This window comes from Engystomops pustulosus, chromosome 11, assembly GCF_040894005.1.
Source record: "Engystomops pustulosus chromosome 11, aEngPut4.maternal, whole genome shotgun sequence".
NCBI lineage: Eukaryota > Metazoa > Chordata > Amphibia > Anura > Leptodactylidae > Engystomops > Engystomops pustulosus.
In genome coordinates, this window is record NC_092421.1 from 6,401,146 (window position 1) to 6,422,308 (window position 21,163).

The following is a 21,163-nucleotide window of genomic DNA, read 5'->3' on the forward strand; positions in this document are numbered from 1 at the left end:
TGTGTATGCCTATATAGTTTTGTTTACTCTTTGATAATACTAAGTTGTAATATATGCTTTGCTAGCTGGTATCCTGTGTAGATGTTTACAAATGATGTTTACAAGTGATGTTTACAAATGATGTTTACACATTTGTACTATTAAGTTACAATACGTTGTTTTGCTAGCTGTGATTATACAATATTAGGCTTTTCACACTTCACACACAGATTGACCATTTGTGTGCTATACTTATTTGGATTCTCTCGGCCACATGTCCACCTGTTTAAGATTTTGTGTATGTATGTTTTTTAAATGATTTTAAACTGTCCCTGTGTAGTCTGTGATTTTTTAGTTTAAGAATTGAATAAAAAATATTGTTGTTGTTGTACCCTCAAAGATTGTTTTGAGTGTTTGGTTTACAAGTGCATTTTCCTACATATAGGTAGTACATACAAGACAGGGTCCAGAGGTTTGTTCTTAAGTTGAATTTGTATGCAAAGTTGAAACTGTATATTTTATAATTGAAGTTCTAGACTTTTTTTTTTTTTGCCCCAGTGACAATCGGGAGTTCCAAATTTTTTGCTGTAATGGGACCAAGGATTATCCATAAAGCTTCATTACAGACACCTTACAGCTGATCATTGCAGTCTGGGACTATAGTAACATCCAGAGAGGTCACCAGAGGTCACAGGAGGCAGAGAGGTCCGTTTGTAACTAGGGGTGGTCTGTAAGTCAGGTGTCCTTAAGTAGGGGACTGCCTCTATTAGCGGCACCATAAGCGCAAGTACATACACACCTGCTACGTGTTGTAGTTTTGCGATTAAATTTGCCTTCTTTTAAGATTCTCAGTTGATGGATCTGGCGCTGCACGGTATTGCACATGTAAGTAAGTTGATACATGCCGTGGTGTATTTTTCCCGCCATTTCGTGACTTTAGAGTTGCATTGCAAAAACGATGTCTGCTCAAAAATTGGTGACAATTATACGCTTCATAGGACTAATGATAAATCTACCCAGATTGTAATACAATCTGCAGATAAAGATCCAATTCCTGCCTCTTCCTCTAACTGCCAGTATCCCATAATCTAAAAGCTCTTTGGATCATGGTACCAAGAACTATAAAGCCCAATTCATGGACAGTGCTGCCGTGGATGGGCGGTCGTGTGTCACATGACAGCGCTTGTATTTTATGGGAAGTCTATAACACTTCTACGGGTGTTAGTGTGACCCCTGTCTGTATCCATCACCCATAAAGTACCCCGCTGCCTCTGTCCAGCTGCTAGCCGTCACACAATTTTCCCCGATTTCCGATCGGTGGCTTTGCTCTTCCATATTGCAGTAGTGCACATTTTTATTAATACAAGAGCAGGGTAATACTTTTTGACATTTTCTTCACCTATAATGAGCACTGCAAAACATTGCCAAAAAAGACGCCTTCAGACCACGACCCAACATTGCTCCTTTGGAGATGGACGTGTTGGGTTACAGTCCGTTACCCAGGTTTCTATGATTGTACAGGTGCACTACAGGCAGTCCCCGGGTTACATAGGTTTGTACTTAAGTTGAATTTGTATGCAAGTCAAAACTGTATATTTTATAATTGTAGTTCCAGACAATTTTTTCAACATTTTTTGCTGTAATTGGACCAAGGATTATCCATAAAGCTTCATTACAGACACCTTACAGCTGATCATTGCAGCCTGGGACTATAGTAACATCCAGAGAGGTCACCAGAGGTAACAGGGGGCAGAGGGGTCCGTCTGTAACTAGGGGTCGTCTGTAAGTCGGGCGTCCTTAAGTAGGGGACGGCCTGTACTTCTATTATCTGCCTCTATAAGCAAGCGGATGATAAAACCTTCACAACACTTTGAGGCTACATGTGGATTGCAACTTTACCTCAATTATCTGCTTATTTAAAGTTTTGCTGTTGCCATGGAGCCGTATCCTAAAATGTAGGATGAGCATCAGAAAATGATACATATAAAAGGTAAAACCTACCTCCTCCTCCTCAGCCTCCTGCTCTTCTTCAGATACGACAGCAATGGATGAGATGACCGGCGTCCACCTGAGAGAATCCGGATCCACTTCATTTTCCCGAGGTCGAGACTTCACTTTTAAAATGTAACTTTCTATAAGTTTTTCCCGTCGGATAATAACAAACCTAAATGTAAAGTAAGAGGAAACCTTACAATGGAGACGTGAATGATTAGGAGACCACTAGCCAAAAGGGGTCCCCGTGACATGGCCAGGAGCCCCTGTGGCTTATTTGCATAATTTAACCCCTTCTGGTCTAAGCCATTTTAGGTCTGATTTTTTATAAATTTGCCCAGTGTCATAGGAGGTAATAACCTTTGTGACGCTCTAACATATCCAGGGGATTTTTACATTGTTTTCTCATCACACATTCTACTTCAAAGTAATAGAAATGTTTGGATATCTTTTGTGTTTAGTTATTTAAAAAAAAAAAAAAATAATAATAATATGGAAATTTGGTAAAAAATTTTTTACAAAAATTATTCATTTTCAAATTCTAAATTTTCAACTTTTTTTTTTTTTTAGGCAGATAGTCATAGCACCCAAGTAACTCACATTTCCCAAATGTTCTGCTTTATATTGGCGCAGGATTTTATGCCTCCTCTCTCTTTTTTCCAGGTTGTTAGAAGGTTTAGAATTTTGGGTACAATTTTACTAATTTTTAATAATAAAAAAATCGCCCAAGCCCTTATTTAGAGGCACCTGCTCAGGTTTAAGTAACTTTGAGAGGCCTAAATAGCAGTAAAACCCTGTATATTGTGCCATGTTAGAAACTATACCCCTGAACGTGTGAAAATTCAACTTTAAGAAGCGTGTTAACCCTTTAGATGTTTTACAGGGGTTAAAACAAAATGGAGGTGTCATTTTTTTTTTTAGACAATAATAGTAATTTTAGCCAAAAATGAAACCGTCACAAAGTATTAAAATGACAAAAAAAAAAACCTCCAAAAAAGTTTGATACCCAATTTCTCCCGGAGTCTGAGGATGCCCCATGTGTGGGGGTGACAGCTGTACGGGCGCTCGGCCGGGCATAGACAGGAAGGAGCCATTCACAGCAGATCTGCAGTGTCACATTTTACAGGCTATAAAAAGTAAATTTTTTTGTAATTTGTAATTAAGGGGATTTTTTTTTTTTGTAGATGACATCCAAATAATTTACAAGGGGTTCAATAGCGAATAATCAGATTTTTTATTAACTCTTTCTTGTTTATGATATTTTAGCATTTTGTTAATTTGATAACGTGTTCTCTTAATTCTATGGGTCATCAGGATTACGGCGATACCTCATTTATTTCGCTTTTTTATGGATAACTTATTTTGCAGGATATAGAACTCATTTTGTGAGAAATTTGCTTGTTTTTGCATCACCGTGTAACATTGGGTAGAACATTTTGTTTACCGAGCTGTTTTAGAGCTTCTTTTTCTTGGTATCATGTCGGAATAAATACTACATTTCGATCACTTTTTATGAGGTCAGATGTGAAAATTTCATAATTTTGAGTTTTTTTTTTTTTTTTTTTGGGTTCAGTGACCATTTTATTGTATGGGTTGTTACGCACATTGTGATACTCAATAGGCTGTGGGTTTTTTTTGGGATGATTTTTACTTTATGTTTTAATTGATAAATAAATGGGATGGGACTTCAGGGGACTTATTTTTTTTGTAATAATTTTTTTAATGGCACTTAGTAAAAGTTTTTTTTTTTTTGTTTTATTTAGTCCCAGGGTGGGACATGAACAAGTGATCATTTGATCACTAGTTCACTGTAATATACTACAATACTAATGTATTGCAGCATAATACATAGTCAGCCTATGCATTCTGCACAGGCTGACAGCTGCACTGTTTGTGCAGAATGCACAATCCTAACAGGCTGCTACTGAAGGAAGCCCTGGGGTCCTTAGTGGACCCTCTGGGTTGCCATAGCAACGATTGGCACCTCCGTGTCCTGTATGGAGGGGTGCCGATAGTCATGGCAATGCACTATAGATGCTGCAGTCACTATGATGGCGATAGTCGAGAGCGCGGCTACCACTGCGAGAGCGCGGCTACCACTGCGAGAGCGCGGCTACCGCTTACTGCCGGGATCGAGCGGTGAACACACGGGCTCAGCTTCTGAGTTCGGCAATCGCCAAGACGTAATTCTACGTCAAGGTGCGGGAACTACCGGCATCCTATGACGCAGAGTTACGGCAGGGTGTGGAAAGGGGTTAAAAACGGTTTCTCAAAAACTAAGCTATTAGAAGCAAAAAGAAAAATGGTTCCTGTTTTAATGTGTGTTTGGTTTACAAGAACTGAACCCACGTGGTAGATTTCCTTTAGAGAGCCGCTGCTTAAAATAGCAAATCACTGCCGTTATCATCACTTACCGCTCTGATCTCTTGTCTATCATGTTGAGATGCTGCAACGTAGTGGCAATATCATGGGGACACATTCCTGTCGCCTGACTTAGGCCTTTCACACAAATCTGCTTCTCGTGATGTGTAGACAGATAATCTATGATGACGCTCTTCCAGTACGCCAGATATGATAACCGGCCCAGGTCTGATAGAGGCTTTTCAGGAGACCCCGCCTGCCCCTCACACCGGGATAACAAGTAACCTATAGAAAGACTAAATACTTTAGGGTCACGAAATTAACACGTTTACATTCAACTCAGGCAAACAGTTCTATTTCATACCAAATCCATTGTTTCCAGGACCATGAAAACCACGAAAACTGGATCGTGCAAGTAACAGTTTGAGTCTAGGAAACTTCCCGAGTATCAGCCGTATATTCAGTAACTCCTAAATTCGGTTTCTTACAGAAGGTGGCGGTATTAGCAAGTTCGGTTCTCGCTAGTAAAAACTATGCAACTGACGTGTAATGTCGGGTTCGTTGGCTTGAAAAGTAGTGGTCGGACTTAAAGGGGTTGTCCACTTTCAGCACACGATCGATATATTTGAGTAATGAAAAGTTATATAGTTTTCCAATGTACGTTCTGCATCAATTCTTCGTGATTTTCTAGATCTCTGCTTGCTGTCATTCTATAGAAAGCTTCTAGGTTTATTTCCGGTGGATGGAAACGTGTCCATAGACAGGCGGGTGAACAAGTCGTTATCACAGAGACTGATAATAGTAACTGCTCGGGCACCTGCCTGTCCAGCACGAGACTATGGACAGATTTGTATCTACTAGAAGTAAACAATGAAGGTTCCTATGGAATGACAGTAAGCAGAGATCTTGAAAACCGTGAGGAATTGATACAGAAAGTATATATTGGAAAATGTATAACTTTTGAGTCACATCAATTATTTGTTGAAAGTGGACAACCCCTTTAACTGTCCAAGTTGGGCGGGGAGAGGGCAGTTTCAAAATAGAAAATTGCAAAAATTATTGGGCCTGGAGACAAGGACTGCAACCTCTGGCTGCCAACACCATGGCACCTAGAAATTCTGGAAACCATAAGGCAGCGCGTTAAGCATCATCATTATATCAATGATCCAGTTGCAGGTCAAACATGTTGTGGCTGGTATTTTATCTTACAAAGCAATGCTGCCTCCTTATATACCACAGCAAACAGAGCTACACACTTTCTAGAGAAAAAAAAAGAAAAAAAAAGAAAAAAAAAGGCTCTCCACCTATAAAAGCTCTTTTCCTGCATTGTCATAAACTAACATTTACATGGAAGCCTATGCAGAATAATACAGATGGCACATTCCCAACAATTCCATAGCAAGTTGTAGGATATCTAGTGCATCCCCCTAGTCACAGGCAGATCGCTCAGACTGTAGGTCAGAATTACCGTATATACTCCAGTATAAGCCGACACGAGTATAAGCCGAGACCCCTAATTTTACCACCAAAAACTGGGAAAACCTATTGACTCCGAGGGTGGGAAATGCATTGGTCACAGACCCAGCCAAATACATAGCCAGCCAGCCCCCTATAATATACAGCTTGCCCCCAGTAGTATACAGCCTGCCCCCAGTAGTATACAGCCACCCCAGCCTGCCCCCCAGTAGTATACAGCCACCCCAGCATGCCCCCAGCCTGCCCCCCAGTAGTATACAGCACTGCCCCCAGTAGTATACAGCCACCCCAGCCTGCCCCCCAGTAATATACAGCGTCCCCCCAGTAGTATACAGCCAGCCCAGCCTGCCCCCCAGTAATATACAGCGTCCCCCCAGTAGTATACAGTCAGCCCAGAATGAAAAAAAAACAAACTTATATACTCACCCTCCGGTGGCCCCGATGCGCAGCGCTGCTCCCCCTATGTCATCGCGGCTCCTCTTCTTGCTTCCCGGCTCCTCTTCTTGCTTCCGCGCAGTCTTCCGTCTTCTTTAACATTCGTTGGGCGCCGCAACTGTTCTCTCCAGTGCGGCGCCTAGTATGACGCGCCGCTGCTGACGTCATACTAGGCGCCGCACGGGAGAAGAACAATGGCGGCGCCCAACGCGATGTTAAAGAAGACCGAAGACGGCGCAGAAGCAAGAAGAGGAACCGGGAAGCCAGAAGAGGAGCCGCGATGACATCGGGGGAGCAGCGCTGCGCATTGGGGCCACCGGAGGGTGAGTAAATAAGTAATAAGGCTTATACACGAGTATATACGGTACGTATCTCCCTGGCCTTCGTGCTTTAATAGCTCATATATATGAAATGTATAGTAATGCGGTTTAGTATGGCTATCCTCCAAGGTTCTCAACCTTCCCAATGCATTTGACATCACATAAAAAAAAAAAAATGTACGGAGGGCGGTTCAATAAGTACCCGTGTTCGAAATGAAGACACCATTTTTACCATTTTTTTATTTTACAACATAGTCCCCTCTTAGAAAGATCCACTTCTCCCAACGTTCCTGCAATTCTTTTCAACCCTCCAAAAAAAATAGGATTTTTCGAACTCTCCAAAATACGCCTCCGTCTCGGCAATGACTTCCTCGTTTGAGCGGAATTTTTGTCCCGCCAGCCGTTTCTTCATGTTAGGGAACAAGAAAAAGTTGCAGGGAGCCAGATCGGGTGAATACGGAGGGTGCAGCAGCAATTCATAAACGCAATTCATGCAGTTTGGGGCGACAACTCCGGATGAATGTGCTGGTGCGTTATCGACCCAAAACTTCTTTTTCGCAGCGTCTCATTCAATTTTTTGTTGAAGCGGTCCAATTACTCACTGCAGTATTATCCAGTGATCGTTACTCCTTTTTCTAAAAAAAATCCATGAGGATGACGCCATTCGCATCCAAAAAAACGCTGTCATGACCATTCCGGCCAATGGGACCGTTTTCGCCTTGTGGATTTCGCTTAAATTGCTCCAAACACCGGTTCGAAATTAATTAACAGCGGCATCCACTTGTTGTCAATTTTTTTATCGCCAACTTATCATGTAAAATATTAATTGCCGTTCTGGTCGGCACACCTACGGCCTCTGCAACTTTGCGCACCTTCGTTCGTCGATCAGCGAGTATCATGTTGTGGACTTTTTGAATTATTTCCTCGGTGACCACGTCTGCCGGGACATCAAAAACGGACGTTCGCCCACCTTTAAATTCGTTGAAGGAATATGTAACTGTGGTCAAAGATGGTCAAGCACAAGGGAAGCAAAAAGGCATCGCTCAGGTCCAGAGTCCTTCTCCAGAAATTGCAAATTGCACAAAATGTTTCAGGCTTAGGTGCCTAGAGGAGGGGACTGACCGGACCAGGGTTTTCAGCAGGGTCCACAGGCTGAGGCGCATTGGGATTTCCAGAAGGAGCTGAAATAATGTCAATCAGGAGCGGAGCAGAGAGGGGAAGGAGCAACAGCACTTAACAGGCAAACACTACCAGCTGAAGACTAGCGACCAGGAGCAGCCATGCTGTGAGCTCACTTGGAGCTTTTAACTTACCTCCTCTGATGCACTAATCACAGGCTAGCTGCAGGTTAAGAACCCGCCTCTCCCCTTAGCAGACTCACTACTGGGGATGAACAACAGAAGTACCCTACCACCTGGAGCGCCTCCGACCCCCCCCCCCCCCTTCGCGCGAGAACCTGTTCCCACACCACCATGTTGGCGTGGGGAATTGTCCGGGGCTGCCGGCATGTGGAAAATTATGCCGGAGCTACGGGGAAGGCAAGCGCATGTGTTGATCCGGACCCCCGTACCATATGCAGCCTCCCCCTACTTTAAGGGGTGCTTTAGCTGCATGTCTAGTCTTCACGGCGGAGCGCCGCTGCCATCAATCCCAAGGGACAGGGCACAAAATAAATTTAAAAAATTGGTGAGTTGTGAGGAGGGGCTATAATTAAAGGGTTCCAATCCTTTGCTTACAGTCCCAGGTGGTGGGGAAATCCTCCTGTGGTGGCACTGTGGAGGCGTAGGGGAAATGTTGTTAAAGGCTCTTTCCTAAAAGCAATTCCAACGATATCTATATATTGCTGCTGGCTTCTTCCTCGCCCAAAATACATCCTGGTAGATCAGCCCTACATAAAAAATTATCCTCAGCATCTCCTGCTGGGCAATTCCTGGATGTGACCCCAGCTAAGGGCACTGATGCCAGAGCAGCTTCCCCAACTTCACATACTGCTGATCTCTCCTCTCAGGACACAGACCAAATTATCTCCCCAGTGTTACTGCTGTACACAACACAGATGTGAACCTAACCTGATGGATAAATTCAATTATATTATACATTATATTTATTATATATCACACACACACTCCATGACGGATGTGGCAGTCCTATCCTGGGATGGGGAGTCCAAAAAACTGAGGAGACATGGCACCCACAGCAGTAACTGGCCTTTATCCTATGAATCATGCTGTGCCGATCTTACTACCTTCTCTTCACTGACCTGACTATAGTCGTGTAGAGAGGAGGATGTGGCTTGCAGAGCAGAATTATGGATGGTAGTCTGTGCACAGTAGATTATTAATCTGAGCGGATGCAGGTGGGAGGTGCACTGTGTGTGGGGACATAAGAGCAGAGTGTAGACAGGACAGAGGAGACGTGATGGGGCTGCATCCTGGAATCACTGAGCAGAGACTGAGGGGCTCACTCTATAGCCCAGTGATGGCGAACCTTTTAGAGGCCGAGTGCCCAAACTACAACAAAGACCCGCTTATTTATCGCAAAGTGCCAACACAGAAATGTAATTAGTGATTTATACTCCCTTCTCTGTCACAGTTTTCATTGATACCAGCCCCTGAGGACAACAATAAGCAGAAAATAGTCCCAGGTAGAGCTGTCACTTTAAAATAGCTCTGTGCACAGCAAGTCCTGGGCTGTCTGGGACTGCAGGAAGATACCGGGAGTCATCTCTGGTGATGGCCTGAGTGCCCACAGAAAGGGCTCCGAGTGCCACCTCTGGCACCAGTGCCATAGGTTAGCCATCACTGCTATAGCCCAACCCTCTCACCCTTTCCTGACACTTTGGCAGAAGGTGTTGAGTCTGAGGGAGGCAGAAAAACCCAGAATTAGCAAGAAACTACATATTTTTGGAATGTAGAACGAATAGTCTCCCCCAGATCACTTCTCTCCTTGTAGCCCCTCTCTCTGCTCGTGATCTCCCAGCAGCAAGTCTGTCTCAGGTCAGACTTATTAACAAAAATGCAGCATTACACAGATATAACAGTGAATTAGAGGACGTGTTATTTTGTTACTCTAAGTACATATAAGAAACTTGTCTTTGTGGGAATACACCTTTAAGTTCTGTAAAGCTCATCAAAAAGTATTTATTCTCTTCTACAAGCCACACAGTACGAGGCTTTAGGTCACTCAGCGATCAGATGTGACACTTGTATCTCTTCAATAGACGACGGTACTACAGGAGATACTCCAGGGAAAATGAGACGCAAAGTGAAACTTACACAGAATCAAACCACTCCACAATCAGTACAGCTACTCGAAATATGTTCTGCTCTTGTCAGAAGATAAGCCACCATAACAATGTCCACAGGGTTTGAAGTGATGAACTTACTAAAGTCAATAAGGAACCTTCCAAATCCTTGCCGCTGGTACTGAGGCAGTATCATAATACATGACACATTGTATTTCTGCTGGCAAAGTTTCTCCTGTTTAAAGGGGGGAAAAAAATTAATATTTTTCAGAAAAAATTACAGGACAAAAAAAAAAAAAAAAAAAAAAAAAAAAAAAACCTAACATTTTTATTTATAAGATAAACTTGAGAAAACTATAGACATAGGAGATCATAAAATAATACTATTTTTTGGCATTGAAACCTATTTAAAGAAGACCGGTCACCCTGTATAAGCCCGCTAGGCAGTTACTGCCAGGTTTCAATCGGCAGCTCCTTTTACTGCCCCACTTATGAATACGTTGGACTGAGTTACAGCGGTACGTACTGCAGTTTTTGCTAGCTTTATCCGATTAAGCTAGCAGTTTAAGGGTACATTTAGACAGCCAACTGTGGGGATGTATACACAGCCGCATATACGTCCCCATAGACGGCAATGGCGATCGGCTCTATCTTTCCCCATGTGTGCAGGCCGTGTGCCGCTTTTCTCTATGTAGGGGTCGCCGCCACCTGAGTGAATTTGCCCCCCCCCCCACCTTGTTCAAATCAAACTAAATTGGGACTGAACAATTCTGCTTCGTTTGTGCTGCTCCAATTTTTGTTTGTGCTGCTTTTGTTTTGAATATATGAACAAAAAATTAAAAGGTTAAAAGTACAACCATTTGTGCCGCTATAGTTTTTAAGATTTTAATAAAAGTTTTCAGAGGTCAACCAGCCCCCCCACATTACTATGGTAACAGAGGAGGACAGTCTGTTACATCATCACTGGGGGCAGATGTTACTGAGGGCTCATTAATAGTATCCTGTGGTGGCCAACTTGGAGATACTAAAGTAAGAGGAGTTGAGCCCAAAAAAATTGTAGCTCCATTTTGAGATTGACAACTGAGCTTTGTTGTGTGAATTTATTTATATCATTATGGGTTTTCGCATCATACGTTCATATTCCCGAAATACCCCTTTAAATGAATGCATTACACAAGACATTCACAAGATGTTCATACACAAGACCATCAATGCCTTAAAACGTCCAGTTTTCCAGTCCCTCCTTATATTACCCAGGGAGCACCAAAGGTCAGAATTTAGCGCAAGCTGGAGATTTATGTCATTGGGATCCATCTCCCATTGGCTATAAAGGCCTCTACGGTCAACTACGCCTTTCCATCTAGTGCCTCCTGCTATATAGGATGTATTCTGTGATTTTTATCTTTATTCTAAGACTGAAAGAATCGGGCAGAAAACATCCAGGCTCCAGATATATTAAGAGCCTGGAGGGGATCTAGTAGTTTGGTGTCGGGAGGTGGAAATTCACCCGGACTGGGAGGGAAATGTCTGGTTCAGGGCAGGAGGGGTCATGCAGGATCTCCTCTTACGTGTTCTGTCCACCAGTCCTAAATTAAGAACAATGCATTTTGTGCATCTTACCTTTGAGAAGTATCCAACCAGATGACATCCCTTTTTGTCATTTTTGGTGAGGACATAGAACAGGAAAGGCTCAACATCGTAATAAAGTGTTTTGTGATCCAGGAAGAGCTTGGCTAATAAACACAAATTTTGGCAATATATTTTGCTGACGTTCCCATCCACCTAAAAAAGTAAAGTGAGATTTTATTTCTAAAAGTCAAGTTTACAAAAAAATATTTTTCCATCACAGAAAACCAGTGACGCCAGCCAGCGGTCTGCAATACTCGAGCGTGCACCGGCAGGTTACCATTGCCGCGACTTCTCTCACACACACGCACGTTTTCCAGACAGCAATAAGTGGGAGGTAAGGAGGGTTGTATATAGAGTAGGAGGTGGTGTGAATATTTTAGGAGACAGCGGAGCCATGAGATGCTCAGGTGACGTCAGACTAAGTGCAATAGGCTAATTTACATGTTCTTATAAACTTAATCTTTTCACAATCCCTAGAGGTAACAGGCATGTCTGTGAGGTCCGCCTACCATCTGTAATCTGATGGTAGATGTCCTTAAAGGGGTTTTCCCACGGGAGAGGGCCTGACTTGCTGATCAGTGGGGTGGGGGGGTCTTAGTGCCACCCACAGATCACAAAAATGAAGGGTCCAATGGGGTAGTAGTAATACTACTGTGTTCCCATACATACAGGATTGGAGTAGTAGTACTGTGTCCCCATATATACAGGATTGGAGTAGTAGTACTGTGTCCCCATATACATACAAAAGGTGTCCCTCTCCCACTGGGCAACGGGGATGTCTGCCTCCCACCTTTGGCAATGAGCATGTCCCCATCCTCCAAGACAACAAGCATGTTCTCCTCCCCCTAGACAATGAGCAGGCCCCCTTGGCAACAAGCTTGTTCCCCACCCCCGAGCATGTCCGCTTTACCCTTGGCAATGAGCAGGCCCCCTTGGTACTAAGCCCTTTTTTGCGGGTTTTTTTTTGGTCTTCCAATGCCATGCATGCTGTGGACTACTTTGGATTCGTATGATCTGCGAACCCAGCTTCGAGCTGAAGATGTCAGGGTAGGTGGAACACGAGAGGCTACGGGGGCGTGGAGTAGCCGCACCGTGTAGCCTTAGCTCCAGCTACTCCCCGCCCCAGTAGCCTCTTTAGAAAATTTGAATATTGGGTGAATGAAAATTTACTAAAGTTATGGGCCACAAAAGAATAAGCCCTAAAAAGGGCTCTACAACTCTACATTAGAGGACCCTGCCCCCGGATCTACCCTAATAGATAGATCAGTGGTGGTACAAATCATTATGTCCATTATTGATTTATGCAATATTTTCTGAAGTTTAGGTTCTCTATAATGAGTGATATTTATTCAAGACAGAAAAAAAAACCTGAAGGTAAAAAATCCAGTAACTATAATTATACAATATTATGGCCACCATTTGCATTTAACAGGAGATTATTTTTTTTCCGCCTTAGTCAACATGGATCAATCCTACAGTAATTTATAAAAAAAGTAGCATTTTTTTTGCTACAGCGATTATTTATTGTCAACCAAGTTGTCGAATAACTTTGATTTCCTGCACAAGTTGCTGCTCATAATAGAATTATCCTGCGGAATAAAAGGGAACATAATCCCAGACAATTACTCACTTCAAATACTGACAGGTCATCTTTCCGGTAGATTTCATTGGCAGGAGGGTGAAACCAGCCGCACTTCTTTAGGTGTCGCAAAAGGATAGTCTTACTTTTCATATACTTCAGACAAAACTCACACAGGTACAGCTTGGGTAATCTAATTAAAACAAAAAAAAAGCGGATGTATTACCCCTCTCCTGCAACATTTAAGTTACAGTGTACATCTCCATTCCAGCGAGGCATCTGTGGACCCCCTTAGAATTGATCTATTGGCATCGGAGACATCCCCCAACAATCTGGTACTTTCTTCCTCTGAGGATAACTAACCACAGCCCGATTGTGCCCGTGTCACCATGAGCAGTTATAGCTTTGCAACTTATAGTTTAATTTCAGACAGTTTTTTTCATGACACATTGAGGCTTATTTACTAAGGGTCCTGCAGCTGCATTTTCCCCGACTTTTTGGGGGTCGCACCGGGGATTGTGTCGCACGTGATCGGATTTTGGCGCATCGGCTTTCATGCAACAGAAGGGGAAGGGGATTCGGACTAAGAGCGGGATTTAACATTTAAATTTGTGTCGCATCCAATGCACTTATATGCACCGGGAACAAGAAGGGAAAACTCCGGGGACCTGAGTGGGGAAGCGACACATGCAGGATATCAGATGCACGATCTTAGTGACTCCCCGCACAGCGCATTATACACGGACAATGCACTTACATGCACCAGGAAGAAGAAGGTGAACTCCAGGGACCTGAGCGGGGAAGCGACACATGCAGGATATCGGGCGCACGATCTTAGTGACTCCCCGCACAGCGCATTATACACGGACAATGCACTTACATGCACCAGGAAGAAGAAGGTGAACTCCAGGGACCTGAGCGGGGAAGTGACACATGCAGGATATCGGGCGCAGGATCTTTTTGAATTGCGGCACAGTGCATTCCAGATCGGGGATCACGCAGTACCAGGTAAGTAAATGTCCCCTTTGTACGTTACTGCTATATTTTAGTTGACATTTTTGGAACTTATTAATAAAAATGGAAATTTGGCAAAAATTGAGATTTTCTGATTTTTTAAATGTTATGCTCCTCATACAATTAGCAACCAATTTGGGCGGAGAGACTAACATTAACCATTTTCTGCTTTATGCTGACAATTTTTATATGTTATTTTATTACGACGTTAGGAGGCTTACAGTTTGAAATTTACTTAAAAATTTGGAGAATTGCTGTTCAGATTTTTTTTTTACATTTTTTTTTTTTTAGAGGAAGATTCATCTTCATAAGAGTTTTCCCAAGTTCTATTTATTACAAAATTCCCATTTTTAAAACCGCACCCCTCAAACTTCAAGGATTGCAGTAACACTATTTGGAGGAGCAATACCCAGTTTAACCTTTATGAGCTTTTTTTTTTTGGGGGGGGGGGGTTTACAAAAAAAAATAATGTATTTTGTGATTTTTATGTTTTATACACCAAATAGCACAGCTAACATGCTACATATGTTCTATGGGTCAGTACGGTACAGCGATGTCCCATTTATGTAGCCTTTTTGTGTTGGACTTGTTCTACAGAATGAAAATTCATTTGGAGAGAAAAATACCCGGATTTTACATTGCCATCTACTAGGTGGCACAACATTTTTATTATTTTGTTGATTAAGCAGTTTTGGGCATATTTTTTTCGGGAGGAGTTGTATTTTTTTATTGCAGGGTTGCTTTATGGTGTTTTTTTGTTTGGTTTTGGTCATAATTTTTGCCGTGCTTTTTTTAAATTCATTTTTCACCTTATGGGTTTAGTAATGATTTTATTTTATTGTGCAGGTTGTTATGGACGTGGCGATACCCAATATGTGCGCTTGTGTGGCGATTGTGTTGGGGAGTTTTAGCTATATGCTATTAGCTACATTTAGGGGACTTTTACATTGTATAAAATAAAAAATAAAAAAATTATTGAAATCTTTTTTGTACCCCTCTGGAACTTGAATAAGTCATCATCTGATCACTTGTTCAAATCATTTCCCTGCCATACTGATGTATGGCCTATGCAAAGACTGACATCTGCACTGCTGGGTCCAACCCATCAGGCAGTCATTTAAGACAGCCCTGTGGTCCTTCATTGGACCCCTGAGCTGTTGTGGAGATGATCGGCACACCAATACCCGGCATGGGAAGGGTGGGGGGTTGGGTGATCACCGGGAGGAGAGATGGGGGACACCATTAGGTGCTGCAGTCATGTTTAACAGCAGTGCCTAAAGGGTTAAACAGCCGGGATCATGACTATTGCGATCCCAGCTACTCATGCAGAGGCTCTGCTCTCACATACAGTATGGCCTGCATCCTGCACAGACTCTGCTTGGTGAAAGTCATGGTGGCCGCAACAGAAGCTCCCGATGGTGGCTTAAGAGGTTAAACAGATTATTATCCTTATGCAAATTCAGTTGCCTTAACAATTATATTTAGTGATACAAAATAAACATTTAAATAACATTTTTAAAATGGCCTTTACTTTCCTCCATAGATTTACCGTCAAACACCAGACATTCGGCTGTTTATATGGTTTAAAGGGAACCTGCCAACAGAAACAACCACTAACATTATGTTGTCGAGCTGTTTAAAGGGGTTGCCCACTCATTTACCCAAGTTTCCCCATGTGCCTATACTGCCTTTTGGATAATCCAGCAAGTGATTCAGAATTTCTTCTCCTAACTTTTGTGCTGTGTGCAGACCCACCGTTCTTCTTTGTTTACATCAGTGAGCACTGATAAAGTAGAAGATTATGACTCCTACCGTTTCCGGCCACCCCCACTCTTCTAGTCTCTGTCAGTGAAGAGAGAGATACAGAGGGTAACACAATGAGGTTGTCCTAGAACAACGAGAGAGAACTTCATCCTTTCCCTGTCATCATCATGCTGCCCTTTCAAACGAGGCAAAGTCACAGGTACATAGACATGCAGAGACATGTCAAACGAAACATATTTACTGAAAAAGTGGCCAACCCCTTTAACACCTTCCAGATCGTGTTTCTTCCATGGCCTAGTGCGGTGGCATCAGCCAAAATATCAACCTTGAAGTGAGATGTAATAGGGACAGAGGCCGAGAACCTGTTCTGATGTAGGTGGATTCAAGTCCACCATTTACAGCAGGGGGACATTCTGGAGAGTCGGACCTCATTATTGTGCTCTCCAGCTCCTAAACCACTTTTTAAATCGCACTTCAGAGCCAATTTTCAAAATAATGTCACCACCCTGAAACATTAAAGAAACATGATCTAGAAGGTATTTGGCTACTTGACAACATACTGGTAGAGGCTTATGGGGTCCATTTCTGCTGTCAGGTTCCCTTTAAATTCACTGGACACTTTCTGGCATTCAATGTGACCTATTTGAAGACTCACCTTGCATATTCTTGTGGGTAAGGCGATGAGTACCACGTCTGAATTTCATATTTTCCAAATTCAATGACTGATGGATATCGACCAGTGTGGTCACCGAAAGCTTTGAATCCTATTTTCTGGCGAATATGAAATTAGAATATATTAAAACAATCATAAAAAAAATAATAATAAAGGAGAAGAAATATTGCTGCAATATATAACTCACAAATAATTAAATCTAACAGAAAACATTGTAACATTTTAAAATCCACGTATTTATAGTTGGGTCCGAAGTTTGGGCATTATAGCAGTTTATAACTTAAAATATATGGTATATAATTTATAAATACAAAAAACAAGGTGGAACGTTGCTAAATTAAATCAGAATAGAAGGCGGCCCGTTTCAATCTGGAAACAAAATCACTGGAGCCAACGAGACCTATTTACTATAGGAGTTGCTGTAGGAATCTGTGGAATAGCTGCGCTCAGGAGCTGGCCACAGCAGGGACAGCGGAGAGCCTCATATAAGGTCTAGATACCTTCTTACACCAAATAACATTGCTGATTATTTTGTTCTGTATACACTCGTGTATATGCCAAGTTTTTCATCACAGAAAATGTGCTGAAAAACACCACCTCCGCCTATGCAGGAGTGTATATATAAAAAAATAATAAAAAAAATAAATAAAATCTTCCATACTCTCCTTCCAGCGCTATCCGATGCTTCCCGCAGCTTCTCTTCCTTCAGCTCTTCATCTGTGACGAAGTAGGCAGAAACGCGTCCATGCACTCCGGCGGACAGAGCGGATGGACGTGTCTCTGCCCACTTTGTTACAGAGAAAGAGCTGGATGGAAAATGAACCGGGAAGCCTGGGAGCATAAGGCAGCGGCGGAAGGAGAATATAGTAGGGGGAGGGGCTGGCAGCAGGGTATTACATTACTAGGGGCTCTGCTGCATGGCATTCCATAAGTGGGGGGCGCCTGGCAGCAGGGTATTACATTACTAGGGGCTCTGCTGCATGGCATTCCATAAGTGGGGGGCGCCTGGCAGCAGGGTATCACATTACTAGGGGCTCTGCTGCATGGCATTCCATAAGTGGGGGGCGCCTGGCAGCAGGGTATTACATTACTAGGGGCTCTGCTACATGGCATTCCATAAGTGGGGGGCGCCTGGCAGCAGGGTATTACATTACTAGGGGCTCTGCTGCATGGCATTCCATAAGTGGGGGGCGCCTGGCAGCAGGGTATTACATTACTATGGGCTCTGCTGCATGGCATTCCATAAGTGGGGGGCGCCTGGCAGCAGGGTATTACATTACTAGGGGCTCTGCTGCATGGCATTCCATAAGTGGGGGGCGCCTGGCAGCAGGGTATTACATTACTAGGGGCTCTGCTGCATGGCATTCCATAAGTGGGGGGCGCCTGGCAGCAGGGTATTACATTACTAGGGGCTCTGCTGCATGGCATTCCATAAGTGGGGGGCGCCTGGCAGCAGGGTATTACATTACTAGGGGCTCTGCTACATGGCATTCCATAAGTGGGGGGCGCCTGGCAGCAGGGTATTACATTACTAGGGGCTCTGCTGCATGGCATTCCATAAGTGGGGGGCGCCTGGCAGCAGGGTATTACATTACTAGGGGCTCTGCTGCATGGCATTCCATAAGTGGGGGGCGCCTGGCCGCAGGGTATTACATTACTAGGGACTCTGCTGCATGGCATTCCATAAGTGGGGGGCGCCTGGCAGCAGGGTATTACATTACTAGGGGCTCTGCTGCATGGCATTCCATAAGTGGGGGGCGCCTGGCAGCAGGGTATTACATTACTAGGGGCTCTGCTGCATGGCATTCCATAAGTGGGGGGCGCCTGGCAGCAGGGTATTACATTATTAGGGGCTCTGCTACAGGGCACTTCATTACTGGGTAGGCTGTCACCAATGCATTTCCCACTCTAGGCTTATACTCGAGTCAATAAGTTTTCCCAGTTATTTGTAGTAAATTAGCGCCTTGGCTTATACTTGGGTCGACTTGTACTCGAGTACATACGGTAATATAGATTCCTTCCCCATCCCATTCCTTTCCTTCCTTGTCTGAACTTGAGGGACATTTGTACCAATGTATTTTTAGAACATTTTCTATGATAAAATACAAAAAAAAGGAGGACGAACACGAATAGATTAGATAGGGCTCTTTATTTTAGTACTTGAAGGACTAACATGTTCGGGATTTCCAAGCAAATCTCAAGATCAAAAATTGGAAATCAGTTATCATTTATATAATAAGTTTCTCTCCGTGGTCCTGGTCCCCAAGAAGCCATATGGAGGGATATCCCGGTCCCCATGCAGATTACAGGACCAGTTCCGCTTGTCTGACTATTCTCCAGCTTTGAAGAAAGTCATAAGTCGGGACGTTTGCTCTGGAGCATCGGGACGAGCCATCAGCAAGGCAATAAACTAATCGAATCAAGTGTAACAAGCTGCGTTCAGGTCTAAACCACACAAATACAAACTATATCTGCACAAACATACTGTGCACATGACAAAAAGTATAAAAGACAAAGATTTCTGTCATAAGAAAATTGAGAGAAAAGTGGAATTAAAAGGGTTTCAGCAATGGAATTTACTAGAATACCTCAAAAGACATCTCCCGGGCCTGCCTGAACGTGTCCACGTCCTCCTGCGTGACAAAGTCCGGCCTTTTTGGAACACAAATCATATCCCAGATCTCTTGTTTGAGACTCATCTTCAGGTCAATATCTGACATGTAAAAGAATAATAAAAAAAATTTAAGTCACAGAAAAAAAAAACCACAGAATTAAAGTCACTTCTCAAAAGCAAAAATCAGAAATTATCGTAGCGACCAAATATCCAATATAGCCGGTCCCCTACTTAAGGACACCCGACTTACAGACGGACCCCTCTGCCCCCTGTGACCTCTCTGGATGTTACTATAGTCCCAGGCAGCAATGATCAGCTGTAAGGTGTCTGTAATGAAGCTTTATTTATAACCCTTGGTCCCATTACAGCAAAAAATTTTGAAACTCCAATCGTCACTGGGGCCAAAAAAAAAAAAAAATTGACTTGCATACAAACTCAACTAAAGAACAAACCTATGGACCCCATCTTGTACATAACCCGGGGACTGCATGTACTGTATATATCCGTGGTAGATCGCGCTAAAAGAGCCTCTAGCAGAAAGTTCCATTCAATTGTGCAACCAAACAAACTGGATATTCTTTATATAAAGTCAGGACCAAGAGAACCACAAAAAATGTGAGTCAGCGCTCTTCCACCAAGCTACTATATACCGCTATAGAGGACTACTACGGACGTTCTTACCCCACTGACTTCATGACCAGAGTGAGGAAGGGTCAGAATGGAGAGCCAGTAGAGTAGGAGTCCAATCCCTCCATTCAATATCTCATGGGACTAAAAGACACGACCATTTCTAGGAGAGTCTTGTTCACTTAAAGGGGCCTTCTGGAATGTGAAGAACAGGAATGCTTGCCCCTTACCAGTGCCACACACCCAACAATGGTTTGAGCCGGTATTGCATCTCAGCTGTACAGAAGGGAATCGAGTCTGGGTGCAATACCAGCACTAACAATGGTCAGGAGAGGAGCGGTTTACAGTGCAATGTACTAAAAACTATAGGGGTCCCAGAGTCCCATTCATGGCCTATTTTATACATAGGAGATCTTTGTCACCTGTTGGGAAGCCACTTAGTTGGCCAATAGGTGTGGTTTCTTTGCCAATTTCTAATTTCTGGTAACACTTACCTTGCAAGCAAAAAATGCCCTAACCATCCACTGCATATCTTCCCATGAACATCTCATGATAGGGCTCCCAGGTTGCCAAAGTCTCAACTTACATTAGTCAGTAAGGAGCGGCCGCATTTCAGCAAATTGTGATTGTTTTTATGATAAAAAGTAATACAATTTTCCAATCTACTTTCTGTATCAATTTATCACTGATTTCTAGATCTCTGCTTGCTGTCTTTCTATGGAAAGCTTCTATGTTTACTTCCAGTAGACAGAAATCTGACCATGGTCACACAGGTGCGCGGCTCGTTATATCACACAGCTCTGATTACTTTCCGTGATAACCTGTGTGCACCAGTGTGACCTAACGAGCCGTGCACCAGTGTGACCTAACGAGCCGTGCACCAGTGTGACCTAACGAGCCGTGCACCAGTGTGACCTAACGAGCCGTGCACCAGTGTGACCTAACGAGCCGTGCACCAGTGTGACCTAACGAGCCGTGCACCAGTGTGACCTAACGAGCCGTGCACCAGTGTGACCTAACGAGCCGTGCACCAGTGTGACCTAACGAGCCGTGCACCAGTGTGACCACAAGTAGTAAACATAGAAGCTTTCGATAAAATGACAGCAAGCAGAGATCTAGAAATCTGTGAGGAATTGATACATTGGAAAATTGTCTAACTTTTTATCATTAAAACAATAACAATTTGCTGAAATGGGAAGACCCCTTTAATGGCAGTTCACCGGTGGAAGAAATACTTGACATTAGGTACTACACACAGCACACAAATTACTTGGTTTTACAGAATTATTTTCCCCATGAGCCAATACCTTAGAGGCAAATAGCTCTATAATAATAAGGCTCCAAGTGGCGCAGAACATCACAATGGAAGTTATTAGAGCACTAAAAAGGGATAGTACAGGGTCTTATTAATCGGCATGTGCATTAGTAAAGGACATCTGCCATCAATATTAATAAA

General features: G+C 43.2%; 1 protein-coding gene across 4 annotated transcripts in view; it reads right to left on the reverse strand.

The window, feature by feature from the left end:
• KAT6B (lysine acetyltransferase 6B) overlaps positions 1 to 21,163 on the reverse strand; it is a 73,800-nt gene that overhangs the window by 14,194 nt on the left and 38,443 nt on the right. For all 4 annotated transcript variants that reach the window (XM_072130661.1, XM_072130665.1, XM_072130664.1 and 1 more), the window contains 7 exons: positions 19,055 to 19,179; positions 16,449 to 16,564; positions 13,067 to 13,208; positions 11,428 to 11,589; positions 9,949 to 10,042; positions 4,386 to 4,617; positions 1,981 to 2,143 (listed from right to left, as the gene is read on the reverse strand). In XM_072130661.1, the coding sequence (XP_071986762.1) occupies positions 1,981 to 2,143; positions 4,386 to 4,617; positions 9,949 to 10,042; positions 11,428 to 11,589; positions 13,067 to 13,208; positions 16,449 to 16,564; positions 19,055 to 19,179 (1,034 nt within the window). The remainder of the gene's footprint in view (positions 1 to 1,980; positions 2,144 to 4,385; positions 4,618 to 9,948; positions 10,043 to 11,427; positions 11,590 to 13,066; positions 13,209 to 16,448; positions 16,565 to 19,054; positions 19,180 to 21,163) is intronic.